A 22,175-nucleotide genomic window follows, 5' to 3' on the forward strand; every position below is an offset into this window, starting at 1 on the left:
TCGTCTCTTATGCTGTCTAAAGAAGGTATTTGAAATAAACAAATCATTTGTCTTGCAGAAATCTATCATTCGTTCTTTAGCATCATTTCTATCACCAAGTCCAAATTTTCCAACTACTGGAACCTCCTCTTTGCTCCCTACTTTTGCATTCCAGTCACCAGTAATGAGCTCTACGCTACCAGTAAGGAGCTCTGGTAGCGTAGTGGTTATGAATCGGGCTGCGAGCCGCAAGGTCAGCAGTTGAAAACTACCAGCTGTTCCGTGGGAGAAAGATGAGGCTTTCTGCTCCCGTAAAGATTTCCAGCCTTGGAAACCCTGTATAGGGTCGCTATGAGTTGGAACCGACTCCTCGGCACATAACAACAATTCCAGGAATAGCAAACATTTATGTGTTTCATTTCTATATTTATAACTCCTAGTTTCCTAGATTCATACTTTGTACAGTCCATGTTCCAATTTTTAATGGATGTTTGTGGCTGTTTTTTCTCATTTTGAGTTGTGTACCATCAACAAATGAAGATCATGAACATTCTGTTTCATTGACATCATTATGATGTACAATTTATTAAAGTAGGCAGTTCTTCCTCAGTCTCATTTTATGTGCCTTCCAACCTGTAGCGTTCATCCTCTGGCACTTTTTCTGACATTGTTATACTGCTATTCATAAGTTTTTCAGAGGTTAACCATTCAGTGGTGACTTTAAAATACCAGGACCTAGCTTCCATCATCATGGCAACATGTAAGTCATCACATAGTTATTGCATGAATATGTCATAAGTCAGTCTTTCTCTCTGGTTCCAATGATGAAATATCAGGAGTATTTTAAAAACAAAGTTCAAATAGATGTAACAGATTTCTTACTTGTTTAGCCTTAATGTTGGGAAATGGAATCTGGCTGAAATATCTTCACATCCTTCATATGTGAGGTTGAAGAGAAGGACAGGGTATATAGCACATATGTCCTTTGAGAAATCAAATTTTATGTCTGGTGGTAATCTGTACAAATAACTTAATAGAAAACCACTTTATCTTCCAAGACAGGTCATCTATTCCACTGTGATAAACTTCAGGTAAGAAGAGTTCTGCACAAGGAGCTAAGTCATGAGGACTGTAAAGGCAAAATGAATTAGAAAACCATTCAGACAGTAAATAATTGTTACCATTGAGCTTATTGCTGCTGACACTGTGTCAATCCATCTCATTTTTTTTTAATGTGTGTGTTTTGAATTTAAAATGTTGAAGAGATTTGAGTATTTTTCTAATTATTTCACCCAAAGCTGGAAATAAAATTAATGATTCTGAAGCTGGAGATGCAGTTAATGATTCTAAAGAACAGGTAATCAAATAATTATAACTATTTGACATTGGTGCCATATTCACCCCATAAATCATAAGCTTATATTATATATGCCTTGAGTATTTTTATTTCATATTCATATTCCTTCATTTGTACTATAGTTTATAAAATTACCTGTCCACAGCTGAAGGAGGTGAGAATGGTTTTCACCATAGACTGACTGAGCAGATCTGCATGAATTGATAGAGCTCCTACAGAGATCAAAAAGATCATAGTAAGATCCAGAGGTTGGTAGGGATTGTTATTGTTGTTAGGTGTGATCAAGTCCGTTCTGACTCATGATGGTCCTGTGCAAAATAGTATGAGACACTACCTGGCCCTGTGTCATCCTCACAATTATTATACTTGTGACTATTGCTGCTGTCACTGTGACCACTCAGTTTATTGGGGGGTCTTCCTCTTATGGGTGGTCTTCCATTTTATGAAACATGATGTCCTTCTCCAGGGACTGCTCCTTCATGATAATATGTCCAAAGTATGATAGACTAAAAGACACATATTCTTAGACTAAGTAAGAACAAGTAAGAAAAGTTGCAGACATAAGCTTGCTTAAAGGTATGAGTATCAAAGGTTGAAGAAATTTAAACACAAGAGTGACATTTACCTCTCTTAATACGTAAAAACTGAATTGACATAATAATTGACAAAATAATTGTTTTAAAAAGGCAAGGATAATCCTTACCTTTCAGAAAGTGAGCAAAAAGGTAAAAGTATAGAATGATTGCTTTCTTAGAATAAGAAAACAAATAGAATAAGAATTCATTTAAGACTACTTTCTGTTAAAAAAATTTAGATATCACAATATAATTTCATGTCTAGTTATTCTCAGTAGCTCAGGTATAGATGGTGGGTTTTTTTTGTTAATCAGAAGTTAATATTTTCAAAGCAGATGTAATGAATAGAGACTCATTAATAAGTGGGAAGACCCGGAGGTTTGTTGCTGTTAAGTGCCTTCAAGTCGGTTCCACCACATAGTGTCCCAGTATAGGGTTTCCAAGGAGCGACTCATGGGTTTGAATCTCTGATCTTGTTAACAGTTCAATACTTATGCTACAGTGCCACACCAGGACTCTTCAAGGGTTTCTGTTGTTAAGTGCTGTCAAGTCAGTTACTACTCATAGTGACTCTGTGTAGGATTTCCAAGGAACAGTTATGGCTTTTGAATCACTGGCTTTTAAGTTCACACCAGCCTTGTGGTTCAAACCAACCTTGCAGTCTAGTGCTTATTCTACAGCACCACACCAGGATTCCTGAAAAGGGATGAGAAGCTAGAAATAAGGAAAAGCCATGGGTGACAAGTAAAATGAGCATTGAAGATAATGATTTCTTTGTACAGCTCATAAATGATTGTTTAAAAGTGGCAAACCATTCATAAGTGATGTCCCTCTCCTTCTTAATCTGTCTTATTCTGGAAACTTTGATGAAACCTTTCTACCAGGGCATAGTTCTAAATATGCAATCCACCACAGCATGACAAACTAACTATTGAGTGATGGAACCTTGTTATATGTATTACTTCATAAGATTTTTCTTTGTCAAGAAACCTATTTTTGGCCTATTTAATTCTACTACTTTTGCTTCAGTAATATTTTTTAAAGTATATGAAAATCTTTGTATCAATATTGAGCCCATAAAACTAATGTAGTCTTTTAATGATTCCTGCTGTGAAGGTAAAGCCTAAGGACAGATCAATACAGGCTATGAAAGTTTCATATTGATCTTGACTAATTTCATGGGACATAGGGTGCAGTTAGGTCCGACATGTTGTTGTTAGGTGTTGTGGTGGCACTTCTGACTTGTAGCAACCCAAAATGCACAGCAGAACTTAATGTTGCCTGGTCCTGTGCTACCCTCACAATTGTCGTTACCTTTTCAGCCCATTGTTGGTGCCACTGTGTCAATCCATCTCATTGTTAGGTTCTTCCTTGATTTTGCTGATCCTCCACTTTACCAAGCATGATGTCCTTCTCTAAGGACCGGTCCTTCCTAATAAGATATTGAAAGTTTGAGAGACAAAACCTGCCAGTGCAGATATGTTTGTTCTTCTGGCAGTCTGTGGAACTTTCAATATTCTTCTCTAACACCAATTGCCAAAACATAGGCTAACCCGTCACAGTGAAGTCAATTTTGACTCACGGTGACTCTAAAACAGAGTAGAACTGCCTCTAAGTCTGTAAATGTTTATCGAATGTGCGTTTGAATCATCAACCTTTCAGTTAGCAGCCAATTGCTTAGTTAGGCATTATCAAGATGGCTGTGAAGATTGATTGTTGTTGTGTGCCATCAAATTGGTTCTGATTCAGAGAACCTTTATAAGCTTTCCCAGGAGTGACTGGTGGGTTTGAACCTATAAACTTATCCTGGAGCACTTACATTAGATTGAGAGAACTCTGGATCCAACTCATCAAGATAGAATACATACAGAAATAGTTTGAAAGATGTTTCACTTTATTTATAGATATTTGTTATATATCTGAGCTTGGGACTTGACAATTTGAACAAGAAGTAATCTATATTTATCCTTGAAAAAATATTATAAAATAATGTATTTATGGTATACAGTTCTACAAATATTAGGACAGGCTTTGTTACTCTTACTCAAAATATCTTGGCCAAGGCATTCTATGGCTTAGAAAGCTAAATGTCTGCCCTAACTGGAGTCACTGGAATTCAACTGGCAGAATTATAGAACTATAATACTAGAAAAGGAATTTACCTTAGATATCAATGGCAGTTTATTATGGTATATTTTCTCACATTGAATCCATATCAGGCAGTGAACCTTCTATTGATATCCTTCATAGTCTAGTTTTAGGGAAAAGAAAAGTAAATAAATTCTTTTAAAATTGAAGTTTGAGTATCTTAAGTGAATTCCTGTAAGTAGCACGTATAGGTATTGCTAGTGGGTTAGAAGAGTTTTCTTTATGCTTACAAAGCCCTGCATACTCAAGTCAGGTTTCAAGCTCAATTACTTGTAGAGTAAAACAAAATAACTTTTTGATGTTAATTGTTTTCTGGTTTAAAACACTGGGGCAAATCTATAAAATATTGACATCATAGAAGGTTACTAAGGTTGTCCTTGTTAAACCCCATCAACATTCTCATTCTGTCATACAAAAGTAATTTACTGAGTGTCAACTATGGTGCCATTTCAGTGTAAAGTCAGGTTAGATATTGAAATAGCTGATTTAAAGGGAAATTCATCATTTAAGTTGTCTGCCTCATAGATGATAAAAAAAACTAAAGTGAATAATCAGTATGACCTGATCAATAAGGTGAGTATAAGGGAATAAAGCCACTCAACCAACTTCCTTCGAGTTAATTCTAACTCATAGTGATCCCTGTATGAGGTTTCCATACAATTAGTGCTGGACTGCGAATCATAAGGGCAGTAGTTCAAAGCCGCAGCTGGCTCTGTAGGAGAAAGATAAGGGTTCTTCGCGAAAATTCAAATCCTCGAAAACCTTACGTGTCTTCCTATGAATTCGGAATCAAACTCAATGGCACTTAACAATAAAAACAACAGTCTTCATAGGAGCGTATCTCTAGGTCTTTTCTCCCACAGAACGGCTGATAGATTCCAACTGTCAGTTTTTCAACTAGTAGACAAGTGTGTTACCAAATGTGCCACTAGGGCTCCAAATTGATCCTTGTCCTTCAGAATATCACATACTCCCTTCTAAAGCATGATAATTAAATGATGGGTCCTGCCAGTATGCTTATAATTTACAGACTTTATTTTGACAAAGTGTTTCAGACATTTATTGCTTACTTCAAATGATTGGGTTGGACAGTGATGCATATCTTGTTTGATCTAGGAATATGTTCTCAAATTTTTTACCATATTTCCAGAAATGTAGCTCACACACCAGACTACTTGAAACATGTTGTCAGGAAATGCTTAAATCTAATTAATGAAAATCTGTTATTAAAACAATATTTCAATAGTCCATGTCGATTTTCTTTTACTACTTTAATTGTAGCATGTGTTTTTATTATGTTTTCTTTAATTAATTTTATTGAGATAATGTTTATGAAAATTTTGACATAGTTTTCACTTAAAATATCAGTGACCAAAATAAGCCAGAGGGAAAAACATTTAAAAGGCATTCCTGTAGGCTTGTCAAATGCAGACCAAATTTTAAAAATACCTCAAAGAAAATAAAATTCTGAATGCTGTAATAATATCTAAATATATTATCTATTGCCTTTAAAATTTATAACTCAAATCTTACTAATACAAAGAATTCAGAACATTGTCTAATTTTCTCAAAACAACAACAATAATTTTTGCTATGATTACTGTGCCATAAATGAACATTATTTAAGAAAGCATTAATTATTGATGAAATTGTATCAAAGTGAAAAAAATTAACTTAGGACAAATTTGATGGTTTAATAACAGCAAAATCCTGATGTCTTGTCAATTTATTTCTATACTGTTCAACATAGGTCTCTAAAACTTATACTTTCCTTACATAGATACTGTTTTCAGATTAAAATATAAATTCTTTTCGTTGTTGTTTCTTAGATAATTGTTCCACACATGTCATTTTTATCTTATTTTTAAAAATGTACTTTTTAATGGAATTGTAAAAAATGAGATTCTAATAGCAAGGTTTAATGTCTATGGGTGTTTGTTAATGTTTGTTCATTTTGTTTTTGGTCTAGTAGTGGGGATTTTTGTTTTCTTTATATTGAGATGCAATCCATAACAAAGGTTGTGTTCTTTGCTCTTCATCAGCAAATATCTTAAGTCCTTTTCACTTTCAGCAAACAGTGTGGTATCATCTGCATATCACAGGTTGTTAATGAGTCTTCCTCCAATCCTAATGCCATGTTTTTTCTTTATATAATCCAGCTTCTTGGATTGTTTGCTCAGCATACAGATTGAATAAGTATGGTGAAAGAATACAACCCTGTTGCACACTTTTCTTAATTTTAAACCATTCAGGGTTCCCATGTTCTGTTTGAACAACTGCATCTTGGTCCTCATGAGCACAATTAAGTGTTCTGGAATACTCATACTTCACAATATTGTCTATAGCTTGTCATGATCCACACACTAGAAAGCCTTTGTGTAGTCAATAAAACACAGGTAAACATCTTTCTGATATTCTCTGCTTTCAGCCAAGATTCATTGGACATTAGCAATGATATCCCTCATTCCACATTCTCTTTTGCATCCTGCTTGAACTTCTGGAGGTTCTCTGTCAATGTATGCTTGCAGCCATTTCTGTATTATCTTTAGTAAAACTTTATTCATACGGGATAGCAAAGATATTACATCTCAATGTAGAGAAAACAAAAATCCTCACCACTGGACCAATAAACAACATTCTTATCAATGGAGAAAAGATTGAAGTTGTCAACGACTTCATTTTTCTTGCACCAACCATCAATACCCACGGAATCAGCAGTCAAGAAATCAAATGATGTATTGCATTAGGCAAATCTGCTGCACAAGACCTTTTTAAAGTGTTGAAGAGCAAAGATGTCAGCTTGAGGACTAAGGTGCGCCTGACCCAAACCATGGTATTTCAATAACCTCATATGCATGCAACAGCTGGACAGTGTATAAGGAAGACCGTAGAAGAATTGATGCTTTTGAGTTATGGTGTTGGAGGAGAATATTGAAAGTACTATGGGCTGCCAAAAGTACAAACAGATCTGTGTTGGAAGAGTGCAGCCAGAGTGCTCCTTGGAAGCCAGCATGGCTGAACTTCCTCTCTCATACTTTGGACATATTGTTAGGAGGGACAAGTTGCTGGAGAAGGATATCATGTTTGGCAAAGTGGAAGGTCAGAGAAAAAGAAGAAGACACCCAGCAAGATTGATTGGTAAAGTGGCAGCATCAATGGACTCAAGGATGGCAACAATTGTGAGGTTGACCCAGGACCGGGCAGTGTTTCATTCTGTTGTGCATAGCGTCACTATGAGTTGGTACCAACTCGATGGCACCTACCAACAGCAACAACAATTAATTTTGTTTACTAACTTTTCAGTTCCTCAATTAAAAAAAAATATTTATTCTAGAATGTAGATCTATTTCCAAATGTGTTTTGTTATTCTGGACTAGGTAAAATAATAAGAAACCACAATGGAATTAGGAGAGCGATTTGATATATAATGTTTATTTCTTGAAGGTTCATGTTCAATATACATAATTTAAAAACTACCTCCACTCATACTCACTACAATTTATTCTCAATATACTTTATATTTTAAAGTTAAATTTCTGATGCTAATGGCTTTCAGTGCTCTATTTTATTTCTTTGGTCCTTCACTAAATCTATTAACAAGAATGAGAAGTAGAGAAGATCCACATCATTTGACAATTTTGCTACCTTACAGAATAAAGCAGATACCCTAAAATGTCCAGAAGGACAGGTAATAGGAACTAGTGGCAAACTAGTGTTCTTTAAAATGTGACCCATGCATTGAATGTACTCAGACTACCTCTGCTCTGCTCCTTGTGGAGAATCCACAGTTGGCTGTAATACTCGGGAACTAGAGTGTCAAGCCTCAATGTGAAGGTAAAGAAATGTTAATTCTCTTTCCATATGTTAGCGTTCCTCATATTTTTATTAAGTCAATACTTATAGTACACAATGTCAATGCTTTTGACACTAGTAATCTTGACTTTTAAAAGAGCGATAATAAAAATTGATTTTATGTTTTGGTCCACAGATTTTCCACATGACATATGATCTCGCCAGTGCAGTGGTGAGAATTTTTAACCTCATCGGCATGATGCTGCTCTTATGCCATTGGGATGGCTGCCTTCAGTTCTTAGTGCCACTACTCCAGGATTTCCCACCAGATTGCTGGGTGTCTCTAAATAAAATGGTTGTAAGTAATTCATAATATTTTATATTTCTGCATGTTCAACGTTCCTCCTAAAACTTCTAAATATTTGTAATCTGATTTCTCCTTTATATATGTTTAGAAAAAAACTCATTTTTGATTTAATGGCTGCCAAATCAGATGTTCTATTTATTTTTAGAACTAAATTATTTTACATTGAATACATCTGAGGATGTATATGTTATAGCATCTGTATTTGGATACTTTATTCTGTGTATGTTGTTGTAGTTGTTAAGTGTCATTGAGACATTTTTATTGCAAAAAGACAAACACAAACACACACATACACACTATCATGGTACAATTTTCTTTAAAAATGCCTACTGCTTTAAACTATTCCTCTTCTCAAGTATTTGTTGTTTGCATTTGCCATGTTCATACACTTGTAGACACTGTTAGATATATAAAGATAGCTGTATCAGCATAGGATTCCTGCTGTGGCACTGTAGGATACATAATGAACTGGAAACCACAAGGTCATCAATTCAAACCAACCAGTTGCTCCAGAAACTTTATACAGTGTTGCTATGAGTTGAAACTGCCTGGACAACAATTAATAACAACAACATATCAGAATAGATGAAAATAACATGTGTATAAAGGGACATTTCCATTAGTATTTCTTGCTTAGGAAATTTCTCAGTTATTTCGTGCTTCTATAACAGAAATAACAAGCTCTGGTAGCGTAGTGGTTACGAATCGGGCAGCGAGACGCAAGGTCAGCGGTTCAAAACTACCAGCTATTCCGCGGGAGAAAGATGAGGCTTTCTGCTCCCATAAAGCTTTCCAGCCTCGGAAACCCTGTACAGGGTCGCTATGAGTTGGAACCGACTCCACGGCACATAACAACAACAATAACAGAAATAACAATAATATATCATTTTAACAAACAGATATTCTTTCTCTCATGGCTGAGGAGTCAAGAAGTTCAAATTCCGGATGTTGACTCTGTTAGATGCTGTGAAGTTGATTCTAATTTATAACAACCCTGTGTACAATCATCCCAGTTAGTGGTTATGCTTGAGCCCATTATTGTAGCCACTGTGTCAATCCACCTCTTTGAGGACCTTCCTCTTTTTCACTGATGCTCCACTTTACCAAGCATGAAGTCCTTTTCCAGAGACTGGTCCTTCTTGCTAATATATCCAATATAAGTAAGCTGAGTCTTGCCATCCTTCTTTCTAAGGAGGATTCTGGCTGTACTTCTTCCAAGACAAATACACCAATCTTGCAGTCTAGGGTGATTTTAATATAGTTCATATATCATAATGTCAGCTCTAGGGAAAGCCTTTCTCTTTCTATTGGCTTTAGGGGAAAGTTTTGGGCACCTTCAACATCTGTTTGCTTGGCATCCCTCAGAGATCTCTATGTGTTTTGGCATAAATCTTGCCATACTTCCAGACGGCTGCTCCTCAGAAATCCTATACTGGGTCAATATGGGTCAGAACTGACTTGATGGCACATAACAAGTTCTAGGAAATTCCTAGGATAGGTATCTTGAGTCCAAATGACATGCTCTACTCCCATTTCTTCATTCTTAGGGATTGTAGATCCTTCTTTCTCCTTTTATTTTACAAAAGATAAAAAGTCATGCAGGTTATGTCCCATTGAAACTCTCCTCATATCTGATCAGGGCTGTGACCTGAGAAAGGGTGTTGCAACCCAAACTAATCACTTTACATTGTTGTTATTGTTAAGTGCCATCCAATCAGTTCCAGCTCCTAGGTACCCTATATATGGTTTCCCAGGAGCAGAAACAGCTGCTAGAATACTGAAAATCATTCCCCATCCAAGTCGACACATTTTGGTGGTACACAATTCAATCCATGACAAGAAAAAAGAAAATATAGCCTTTAAACTTAACACTGAATGAAATGTGAAAGTAAACAATCTTTTTAAATGAAATTTTTATTTGCATACTGAAGAAGATTCTTATTTTTAAGTTGAAAGTACGTGTTTTATTCTAAATAGTGCAACATGTACAAAGGAATTTAAATAGTGAATTTTTTTAGTATAATTTATGTGCGTGTTTCTAAATATTTGTTCTCCTTGAATATAGGTTTTTATATGTTCTTGCATTACATTTTAATAAAAGATTTTAAATTAACTATGAATGTGGATAGCCTTCTCTTATGTGTTTTATGCAAGACAAATTTTATGAGACTTTCACAAAATTTTAACTTTGGAACAAATCAAATACTTCTCACCTTTATCAAACTTTTATAATATGGATTTCTAACTAATCCTTGTAGAAATAACTTGGACACCTTAAGAACATTGTTTTTTTTTGTTTTTGTTTTTTTTGTGTGTGTTTTTTTTTAGGAGATAAATGTTAAGAGATTTATTGCAAGGGATTTATTTACAGGATTTTTGGGACTGGCTAGGTAAGTCTTAAATCCAGACAGGCTGTCAGGAAAAGTTAAATCTGCAGTCCACAGGCAGACTTTTTTCTTTCACAAGAAAGCCTCAGCTCTGCTCTTAGGAGGGTAAATCAGAAAGTATTGCTACTAAGGATTTAGTTTATACGTGCATGAGTTTATTCCAAACAAAGCATATTTAAACATATCTCTATGAGCAGTGGATGGCTGCAGATCAGTTCTCTCAGTAACATACTTGTCTTAGTCTCAGAGAAAGGAGAACATTGTTTTATCCTGTAGTTGTTGTTTTTTTTTTTTTTTTTTTTTGTTGTTGTTTTTGTTGTTTTTCTCCTAAAACCTATAGCTCAGGTATTTGTATTTAAACTACAGAGTTGTTTACATCACAAGTCAAGGGATATGGTCCTTTTTGCTCATTTATTTTTTTTCTTCTTCACTTGCTCCCTCTACTGTTCCTTTATTCTGTTCCTTCACTTCGTCTTCCTTTCATTTCATTCACTTGGGCTTGATGTTCACTTGGGTCTCTCATTTCATTCATATTGGCTGAATGTCATCCTTTGATAGATTTTTCTGGTTATTTTATCTAGTGGATCATACAGCTGGTTTATATTTTATCTTAAATGCACTCAACAAAACACATATTTCTGTATTATTTATATTTTTCTGTGTTACCTACAATAGAGCATACAATGTTTTTAAGTACTGTCAAATTGGTTCCGACTCATAGCAGCCTTATATAAGGTTTCTGAGGTTATAAATCTCTGTGGTATCAGAGAGCCTCATCTTTCTCATGTGGAGTGGCTGCTGGCTCAAATGACTGACTGTGTTTAGTTGCCCAGTACTTATCATACAGAGCCATAGTGTTCCTAAGTTCCATTAGGTCAGAGCATATGCCTGTTTTGTTCTGTACTTTTCCTCTAGTGTGTATGGCAGCACTAGCATAGTAATTTGTTGTAAATTAGTCACTCAATCATAACTGAGGATTTATTTGAAAAATATTTTTAATGGGTATCTCTGTAACAAAGAACAACAGAAAAAGGCGTTTGACTGGTTCACTTTTTGAAGAGTCCCTGATTATAGATTTGTCATTTGTGCTTATTTGTGAAGGAATAAACATGTAATAAAGACAGTAATAAAGATAGTTGGGAGGAAGGGAAAAGCAACAACTCTATAATTTGGTTACAAACTGAGTGTATAGTATTAGCACACTAGTACTACTGCCAAAAGAATGGTTGATGAATCATCATTAACACCAGGAAACCTTTGGTTTTTGTTATTTCTAATTTCTCCCTAGGCATCTCAATAAAATAGCAAAGGAACTAGTGTTGGGTGTCCATAAAGTTTGTATTATTATGCAAATGCAATATAGGGCAATATGTCATACTTTGCATATTTAAGGAAATAAAAGTTACTATCTTGGTAATTTTTCTTCAACTATGTCTGCACATGCTCATTTATGTGTAAATGTTAGCACAATCAAACCTTTGTTTTGCCTTGATTGTACATACTATCTTTAATGATTTTATTTTTAGTTTTATTATTTTCCTTGCAAATTTACTGATGAAATAGATTTTTGTTTTCTTTCTCAATTATTTAAGATTATTTCCATGCATAACTTTAATGGAAAGGGCAGAAGTAGTCAAGTATATTTTCACCTGAAAGGAGAAGACTTTCTTTTATGTTGTGAACATTAGTGATATGAAGGAAAGAACAATAAAATGAGATAATTTTTATATCAACAGAGAATCTTTATCATTTGAGCTTTAACACATTGTTTTCTAGTCTAAAGCTGACAAATTCAAAAAAGTCACCCAACACAATTATAAGAAGTAAAATTTATTTACATGCAAAGAAAGTTGTAAAGGAGAAGTGAAAATCAAAAATAACCCAAAACACAACAAACATATATCACTATTATTACACCCTCTCCTTGCTTATCATAATTGTCAGGTTCCAAAGACCAGCTGGTTATAAGAAATTCAGCATTATGTCCAAACACTTCCATGATCATATAAGATAAAAAAAATGAAAGATGATGATATCACTAAATAACTGGCAAATCATGTCATTAAGTAACTGCCAAACCACTGATAATTGTATTCCAACCAAGTTTATTTATAAACTTAACAATCATACCAATTTATTCAGTCTGAAGTTGTTCAAACATGCAATCAAGATGTACTGATAATTTCTGGTGATTGGAATGCAAAGGTTCAAAACAAAGATGAAGGATCAGTTGTTGGAAAATAAGACTTTGGTGATAGAAATGGTGCTAGAGATCACATGATAGAAGTTTTCAAGACCAGTGATTTATTCATTACACATAAAAACAATGTCAGGTGCAGATAATGGAATAGACTATGAATTGGTCATATATAAGTTCAGGCAGAAGCTGAAGAAAATGAAAACAAGTCTACAGAGAAAAAATATGACCTTGAACATTGTTGTTGTTGTTGTTACGTGCCATGGAGTCAGTCTCGACTCATAGCGACCCTACACAGGGTTTCTGAGGTTGTAAATCTTTACAGGAGCAGATCGCCTCATCTTTCTCCCGTGGAACTGCTGGTAGTTTCGAACTGCTGACCTTGTGGCTCGCAGCCCGATTCGTAACCACTACGTTATATCCCACCTGAATTTAGAGGTCATCTGAAGAACAAATTTAATGCACTGAACACTATAACTGAAGACCAGAAAGATTGTGGGGTGATCACAAAACTGTACAAGAAGAAAACAAAAGGTCATTAAGAATACAACAAAAAAGGAAAATGGATGTCAGAAGAGACTCTGAAACTTGCTCTCCAGCATAGTGGTGCTGAAGCAAATGGAAAAAATGAGGGGGTAAAAGAGCTGAGCAGATAATTTTAAAGGGCAGTCCTAGAAGGTAAAGTCAAGAGTTATAATGAAATGTGTAAAGACCTGAAGTTATAAAGAGAACAAGGAGTCCTGGTATGGCATTGTGGGTCAATGTGCTGGACTGCAAAGTCTATTTGCACCACAATGTCAGCACTTTAAGCTCACCATCCACTCCTTGGAAACTCTATACAGGTTCTCTATGGGTCAGAACTGACTCGACAGCACTTAAAAACAGCAACATATTTCAAAAGTATTAATTATTTCTCTGCCTTCGTTTTTCATTTTAGCTTTCACTTGCTTACAAGGCAATTCAAAATATATGGCTAGGGTCAGGAGCGCCTTAGTGATCAAAGTAACATCTTTGCTTTTATAGGAAGTCAATCAGGTATTTTATAGACTTGCCCAATGCAGTGTGTCATTTGATTTCTTGACTGCTCTTTCCTAGGGTGTGATGTTGTTTATCCAGTTGTGAAGACTTTTATTTTCTTTACATTGAGTTGTAATTCATACTGAAGGTTGTGAATCTCTTCATCTTTAAACATTTTTTTGCATTCCTGTCTAAATCCTTCTAATTAGTTACCCACATATGTGCTATAATGAGAAATTCATAGTCAACACTATAGCTAGACTGCCAAAATTTTTGGTTACGGTATTGAGTTAAGGAAATAACACGCACAGAAATATCTTTCACTGACTCATACTGGTAACTTGTTTAATGTATTTTTTCTTATATTCAGTGTCTATAATTTGCATTTTATTAAAGATAACTAGGCTCAACTAATTCTTTATAAAATCCTCATTAAAAGAACTCTGTCAAATGTCACTGAAACAAGACAGTCACTTTTTTTGTGACCTTGTGTTGAACTGTAGGATAAACATTGAATTGCTAACCAAAAGGTTGATTGTTCAAACACACTAGTCACTCCTATAGCAACTTAGAAACCCTATTCAGGGTCACAATGATTCAAAACTGACTCCAAGGCACTTAATAACAACTTGATTGATAAGAAAGGAGAAATGACTAGTAAATTGCAATTTATATAAGGACTAATCATGCTCTAGATGTATAAAATTTGTATCTGGTACATTAAAAAACAAATGTAGAATTATGCAAATCTGTTTTAAAGAAAATACTAGATTGAGCACATAAAGTATAACTAATTAACGTTAAATAGCCTACATGTTCAGGACATTTTGGGGCTGTTTTTAGATACATCACATTAAAATTGTGTTAACTCATTATAGGAATCCTGGTGTGGCACTACAGGTTAATGTGTTGGACTGCAAAGTTGGTTTGAACTGCAAGGTCGGTGATTCAAGCTCACCAGCCACACCTCAGAAACCCTATACAGGGTCGCTATGAGTCTGACCAACTCAACAGCATTTAACAGTAACAACAACAACAATTAATTTTAATAGGGATTAAGTGTAGTGATATTTTTTTAAAATGGAAAATGTAATGAAATATTAATCTTTAAGAATGTTATTTTTAAATCTATGATGCTTTTGAATGTACTTATTAATTTGGAACTGAATCTAAAGATATCCGGTGTCTGTGAAGAATGATTTTCACAGATAAGTACTAAGGCAAGTCATAAAGAATGGCAACTAGTGTTCTAGTACATAAGTACATATTGTTGTTGTTAGGTGCCATTGAGTCAGTTCTGATTCATGATCCTAAGCACAACAGAATGAAATATTAGCCAGTCCTGCACCATCCTCACAATTGTAGTTTTGTTTGAATCCATTTTGCTGCCACTGTATCAGGACATCTTCTTTTGCTGACCTTCCAATTTCCAAGTATGAGATCCTTATCCAGTGACGGTACCTCCTCATACCATGCCCAAAATACATGAGACAAATTCTCTGAGGGGTTTGAACTGCTGACCTTGTGGTTAGCAATTTAGGGCTTACTATGGAAACACACCAGGACTGCCATGTAAAAAACTGTTGTTGTTAAGTGCCATTGAGTCAATTCAGACTCATAGCGACCCTGCATAGAGTTTACAAGGAGCAGCTAGTAGGTTTGAATCACCAAACTTGTGGTTGGTGCCACACCAGGATTCCTGGTAAAATTGTGTAGCAAAATATAAAATACTTTGCAATCCAATATTTCCTTCAAAAAAAATTTTTTTTCTCTAGCCTTTGTTCTCCATACAATGATGTGTATGTCTGTAAATATGCATATATGTATATAGCTATCTATAATTTTGTCTTACTGAAACTTTCATAATTGAAGTATAAAGGTACATATAACACATACTCTAATGTATCCTGAAATGTCTACATATAATAAATTAAAGCATGTCCTGGTGTGGCACTGTGGGTTAATGCGCTGGACTGCAAGGTCTTTTTGAACTGCTAGGTCAACAATTCAAGACCAGTAGACTCTCCTTAGAAACTCTATACAGGGTCACTATGAGTCGGAACTGACTAGATGGTACCTAACAACAACAGTTAAAAATTTACAGATAAATTGTCTGACTCTGAGATTCTTTATACAGCTTGCATAAAACCAGAGGCAAGCAAGACAACGGGTTATAAATTCCATGTTTCCATTGTGTTAATGCTAAACCCACCAAACCATGTATTTGAAACCAAAAAAATAAAGTCACTGACATCAAGTTTTCAATTCAGACTCTTAGAGACTCTATACAACACAGTATAACTATCCTCTGTGTTTCTGAGACTGTAATTCTTTACAGAAGCAGATAGCCTCATCTGTTTCCTATGAAGCAGTTGGTAGGTTTGATTTGCTGACCGTGTGGCTAGCAGCGCAAAGTGTAACTCATTATGTCCCCAGGGCTTCTGATATGTCCCAAAGAACTTTGTCAATTGTGACTCATTGTCAGGTGCTACTTATAATAGTAACTTACAGATTAATTGCAGCAGGGAAAGAATTCATAATATGTATGGAAAATATGAAAACTTTTATATACACATGCTCATTTTAAAGGTAAATCCTTTTAATACTACCATAAATTAAAATATATATAATAAAGAAAAGTTATTTTTATTTCATGTTTATTCTAAATGTATCATATATGTAGAATTCAATCTAAAGTATTATTTTAAATAGATGCATGTTGGAATGAGTTAAAACCTGCTCTTCAATTTGGAGATCAGTGGAACAGATTGGCTTATTAGGACACTTATCAATTCATATAGACTTTCTTTCAAAATAATCCCAGGCTATCTTTCTCTTTAAAAAAGAAAAGAGACTTATACAGACATGGATTATGTAGATAAAGTGGCTTAATTTAAGATAATTTCAGCATTATCTAGTTAGTTCATAAAATGTCCAGGTTTTCTTCTATTATTTTCACTTTTTTTCTCTTATTACTGACTTAAATACGCCATAGTAATCCTGGTGTAGTACTGTTGGATAAGCACTAGACTGGCAACCACAAAGTCAGGGATTCAAACATACCAACTGCTCCTCAGAAACCCTGTACAAGGTGGCTATGAGTTGGAACTGAGTTTACAACACTGAACACCAATGACAGAAATGGCTGGCAGAATCAGAGGTCACATGAAAAAGGCATAGATTAGGAATATAAGAAGTATAGAAGGAAGACTTCTGAATCTTAATATAAAGAATATTTTCGTAGTGTCATTATATATCCTATGGTCTTTTGACAAATATTTTGTTGTTTTTAGATGTGTAACATATTCTGAAAATGAGTAATTCCTGTGACAATTATTGATTTGACTCATGTCTCTTCAGTTCACTTCAGTTATTTTCCATATATCTTCACAGCAATTTACCAAATAAGAACTTAAAGACAATTTTCTAGAATAATTGCCAGTCTTTCCTATCCTTTGATAATATAGAAATGGATCCAGTGTGACCAACATTTTAATGCTAATCTGGTATTTTCCAGTCAGGTGGCTAAGAAAAGCTCTTTTACCTAAGCAAGGAGTAATTAGCTTCTGGTTTACAACCTCCTGTCCTAAAAGTTGCCCCTTGGAAACTCTTTACAGGGTCATTTTGAATGAGAACTAAATAGACAGCACTTAACAACAACACTTCATACTCCAGAAATAGAGTTACAAACATATCTATCTGGGGACCATAATCTTTATTGTAATTGCATACACTTGGTAGCATTGGAAAATTATAAAATAAAGATTAGAATTCATGACCATACCTTTGCAATTCATAAAACAGTATATAGCAATGAACCACAACATATCTCTAAATTCCAATAGTGTTATATTGGATTCATTACCAAGTTAACAAAACAGTTTTTAAAATATATTTTAAAGAAACCAGGGGTATTCAAAAAGTTCATGTAAAAATGGAATGAAAAGATAATGGAATCTTTTCATGAATGTTTTGAAACTCCTTGTAGAAATAAATATTAAGTACAATGTCTACTTAGCCTGTCTATCAAATCAATGAGGTAATCTCAGATTCTGTTTTCTGAAAATGACAGGACTTCCTGGTGAATGATGTTATAGTCCATTGTATTAGAATGAGGTCACCATTCAATTTGGCCATCTCACATTGCCCAAAATTTCATTTTTCATCATTTAAGTGATTTTCAGTTTTTTTTTTTATTTTTTTTATCTCTGTTTTCTAAGATATACTACATTTTCATTAAAAAAACAAACAAATTTTAAAGATAGTACAACATGGTAAGAAAATAAACTATTGTGTCCGTGTTCGTTACTCTTGTTTCACTGCTTTCACATAGGAACTAAAGTTAACTGGGGGGAAGAATGAGGGTGAGGAAGTTCTGCATAAATCTGTACTCAGTAAGTACCAAACATATCAAAGTATTTTTTAATCAGTATACATTTATAGAAGTAATTCTTTTGAGAGCAACAGTCTTTTTCATTTATCCATATTATGTATTTAGAATATTATTATTAATATACTGGGATGTTGTTGTTGTTGTTGTTGTTGTTGTTAAGTGCCATAGAATCAGTTCTAACTCATAGCAACGCTTTATAGAGTTTCCAAGGAGTGACTGGTGGGTTTGAACCACTGACCTTGTAGTTAGTAGCCCAGTGCTTATCCTATACTATCACACCAGGACTCTACTAGGAGATTGTTGTTAAATGCCATCAAGTCAGTTCCAACCAATAGTAACTCTGTATAAGGTTTCTGAGGAGCAGCTGGTGGGTGAATGGCTGACATTGAGGTTCAAACTTGCAGTCCAGGACATTGTCCTGCAGTGCCACATCTGGACTCCACTGGGAGTTTAGATTTTAAAAAAATAAACCTTTGAAAAGTACTAATAAGAGATTCAAATGAATACATATTTTAAGCATGAAAATATGGAAGCTTCATAAACAGCAGATGTGGATATATATATATATATATACACACACACATTTTATGAGAAAGATATGTTCTAAAGGCTTTGCTCTGTCATTTAATTCATACTCCAGTGTATTCTGTAACAGGAGAATTTTCATAATAGTTTAGTATTCTACATGAATTAAATGGTCTTAACATTTTAAAGGGACTCCTGGTATGGCACTTCATGTCAATATGCTGGACTGCAAGGTCCATTTGAACTTCAAGATTGGTGGTTCAAACTCACCAGCCGCTCAGAGGAAATGCTATACAGGGTCACTATGAGTCAGAACCTCTCTACAACACTTAATGACAACAAGAACAATAACACTTGAAAGAGAAACAGAAAGGAGGATAGATAACAGTTTACAGAAGAATGAAAAGAGGTATAGAAATGGAGATAGAAACCAAATAGCTAATAAAATGAAGGGAGGTTGTTTTGCTCCTCCAGACAGTGTTTTTGTCATTGTTACCATTCATTTTTGTCACTAGGTGCTTTTGTAGACAGCTCTGTTTCTTCTAAACAACATGATGGTGGTGGTGATAGTGGGGTTATGCCATTGAGTCGATTCTGACTCAGAGTGAGCCTGTTAATCTCTACAGGAGCAGAAAGTCTCAGCTGTGTCACACGGAGCTACATACCCTTTATCATGCACTATTATTTAAGCTCTTAATACTGTTCCTTCTAGGGAGCTATATTATTATTTGAATCTTTTAACTTCTTTTCTAAGAAGCAAAATGTGTTTATTGTATATGTATACCAGTTTTCTTTTAGTGGACTATTACATTAATTCCTGCAACAGTGATAACTTCAACCAGGTGTGTAATAATCATTCCATACCATGAAGTCCTGTGCATTGCTTCAGGATAATGCACTGGACCTTAGGTCATCTTGAACCGTAACGTCAGTGATTCAAACCTGCCAGCTGCTCCTAGGAAATCCTGGGGACAGGGTCTCTATGAGTCCAAAACAACTCATTAGAATTTAACAGCAACATTGTTATGTTGTCTTGTTTTGGAGTCCTGTTGTGGCATGTAGGATAAGCACTGTTCCATTAACCAAAATGTCAGGGTTTCAAACCTACCAGCTGCTTGTTTGAAACCCTAAACTTGGTCACTATGAGTCAGAACCAACTGGACTACAATTAACAATAGCAACAACAGCAACAATTCAGAATTATGGAGGCCTGATGGTGGTAGTGGCTGTGTCATGGAGTCTGTCCCAACTCATAGCAACCCTGTATAGAGTTTCTGAGGCTGTAAATCTCTACGGGAGCAGAAAGTCTCATTGTTCTCCAGCAGAACCTCTGGTAGTTTCAAACTGCTGACCCTGAGGTTAGCAACCTGATTCATAACCACCACTACACTACCAGACCTCTTATAGGGAGGATTAGTGGCATAGTATGGAGCCCTGGTGGTGCTGTAGGATAATCACTGAACTGCTAACTGCAAGATTGGTAGTTCAAATCAACTAGCTGCTCCTCAGGAAAAATATAATGCTGTCTACTTTCATAAAGATTTCCAGTCTCAGAAATCCTCTACAAAGTCGCTTTTGAGTTGGAATCAACTATGAAAGTGGATAGAGCTTTGGATTATTGGTTTAGTAGGCTGGTTAAGTGTTGGACTGATAACTGAAAGGTTGGTGGTTCAAATCCACTAGGTGCTTTGGAGGAGAAAGACACAGAAACTCTAAGGAGCAGTTCTACTCTGTTTTATAAGGTAGCTGTAAATAGAAATTAGTTCAATGGCAGTATCTATTTTTATTTTTTAATTGACTATTGTAATTATTTGTTTTATAATGTATTTGGCAGTTTGGTGACATCTACCTATAGTCATGCAAGCACAGAAGCTCCATACAATAAGCAATTGACAACAAACCACCGCTTGTCTGTCTTTCTCTTTGTCATAGACTCTCTTCATTACCAAGTATGATGTCATTCTCCAGGGCCTGGTCCCATGTGACAACATGTCCAAAGCACAAAAAGTGAAGTGTTGCTATCCTTGCTTCAAAGGAAAATTCGAGTTGTACTTCTTCCATGACAAATTTGTTCATTCTTCTGACAGTCCATGATACTTTCAATATTCTTCTTCAACACCATAATCCAAATGCATCAATTCTTCTGTCCTCTCCTTTATTGGTTCTTCTATGTTCAACTTTCATATGCATATTGAAAATATCATGGCTTGGATCAGGCACACCTTGGTCATGAAACCAACATCTTTGCTCTTTAATCATTTAAAGAGGACTTTTGCAGATGAGTTGCCTAATGCAATAACTCCTTTGGATTTCTTGACTGCTGCTTCCATGAGTGTTGATTGTGGATTCACGTTAAATCAAGTCTTTGACAACTTCAGTCTTTTCTATGTTTCTCATGATGTTACATTTTGCTCCAGTTGTGAAGAATTTTGTTTCCTTTACACTGAGGTGGAACCTATACTAGACTTTGATCTTCATCAGTAAGTATTTTAAGTCCTCTTCACTTTTAGCAAGTAGGTGTTGTCATACGCATATGACAGTTTGCTAGTGAGTCTTCCTCCAATTCAAATGCCACAGTCTCCTTCATATAATTCTCTGCTTATTTATTCAGCCCACACATTGAATAAGTATAGTAAAAACAGTACCACCTTGGTTCACACCTTTGATGATTTTAACCCTTTCAGTATCCCTTTGTTCTGTTCAAACAACTGCTTCTTGGTCTAGGTATGAACTTCTCATAAGAATGATTAAGTATTCTGGAATACCTACTCTTCCAAATGTTTACCATAGTTTGGTATGATCCACATAGTCACATGCCTTTGTATAATAAAAAATAATACATCTTCCTCTGTGTAGAAATTTTCTGCTTTTAGTCAAGATCCCTATGACATCCCTCTTTCCATGTCCCTTTATCAATCTGGCTTGAATTTCAATCATCTCCTTTTCAATGTACTGTTGCAAATGTTTTTGAATTACCTTCAGCAAAATTTTACTTCCATAATATACTAATAGTGTTTTATGAACCTTTCTTTGAAATGGGCACAGATATGGATCTCTTCTAATTGGTTGGCCAGGGAGCTATCTTCCAAATTTCTTGAAATTGTCAAGTGAGTGCATCCAGTGTTGTATCAGCTTATTGAGACATTTAAGTTTGTATTCTGTCAATTCCTGAAGCCTTGTCTTTTGCAAGTGCCTTCAGTACAGCTTGAACTTCTTTGTTCCATACCATCAGTTCTTAATCATATGCTACCTCCTGAAGTAGTTTACCATCTCCCAATTCTTTTTGGTCCAATGACCCTGTGTACTCCTTCCATCTTCTTTTGATGATTCCTACATCATAAGAATGGGATGACATCAAGAATATCATACATGAAGAGAGCAAAAAGTCATTAAGAAGACAAGAAAGAAGGAAAAGATCAAGATGGATGTCAGAAGAGA

The 22,175-nt window shown here is 35.1% G+C and overlaps 1 protein-coding gene across 1 annotated transcript in view; it reads left to right on the forward strand.

Annotated features, from left to right (window-relative positions):
• HCN1 (hyperpolarization activated cyclic nucleotide-gated potassium channel 1) overlaps positions 1-22,175 on the forward strand; it is a 689,786-nt gene that overhangs the window by 334,015 nt on the left and 333,596 nt on the right. Inside the window, exon 3 of the mRNA XM_006865746.1 lies at positions 8,048-8,209. Coding sequence (XP_006865808.1) covers positions 8,048-8,209 — 162 coding nt within the window. The remainder of the gene's footprint in view (positions 1-8,047; positions 8,210-22,175) is intronic.

This window comes from Chrysochloris asiatica, unplaced genomic scaffold, assembly GCF_000296735.1.
Source record: "Chrysochloris asiatica unplaced genomic scaffold, ChrAsi1.0 scaffold00082, whole genome shotgun sequence".
In the NCBI taxonomy this organism is placed as follows: Eukaryota; Metazoa; Chordata; class Mammalia; order Afrosoricida; family Chrysochloridae; genus Chrysochloris; species Chrysochloris asiatica.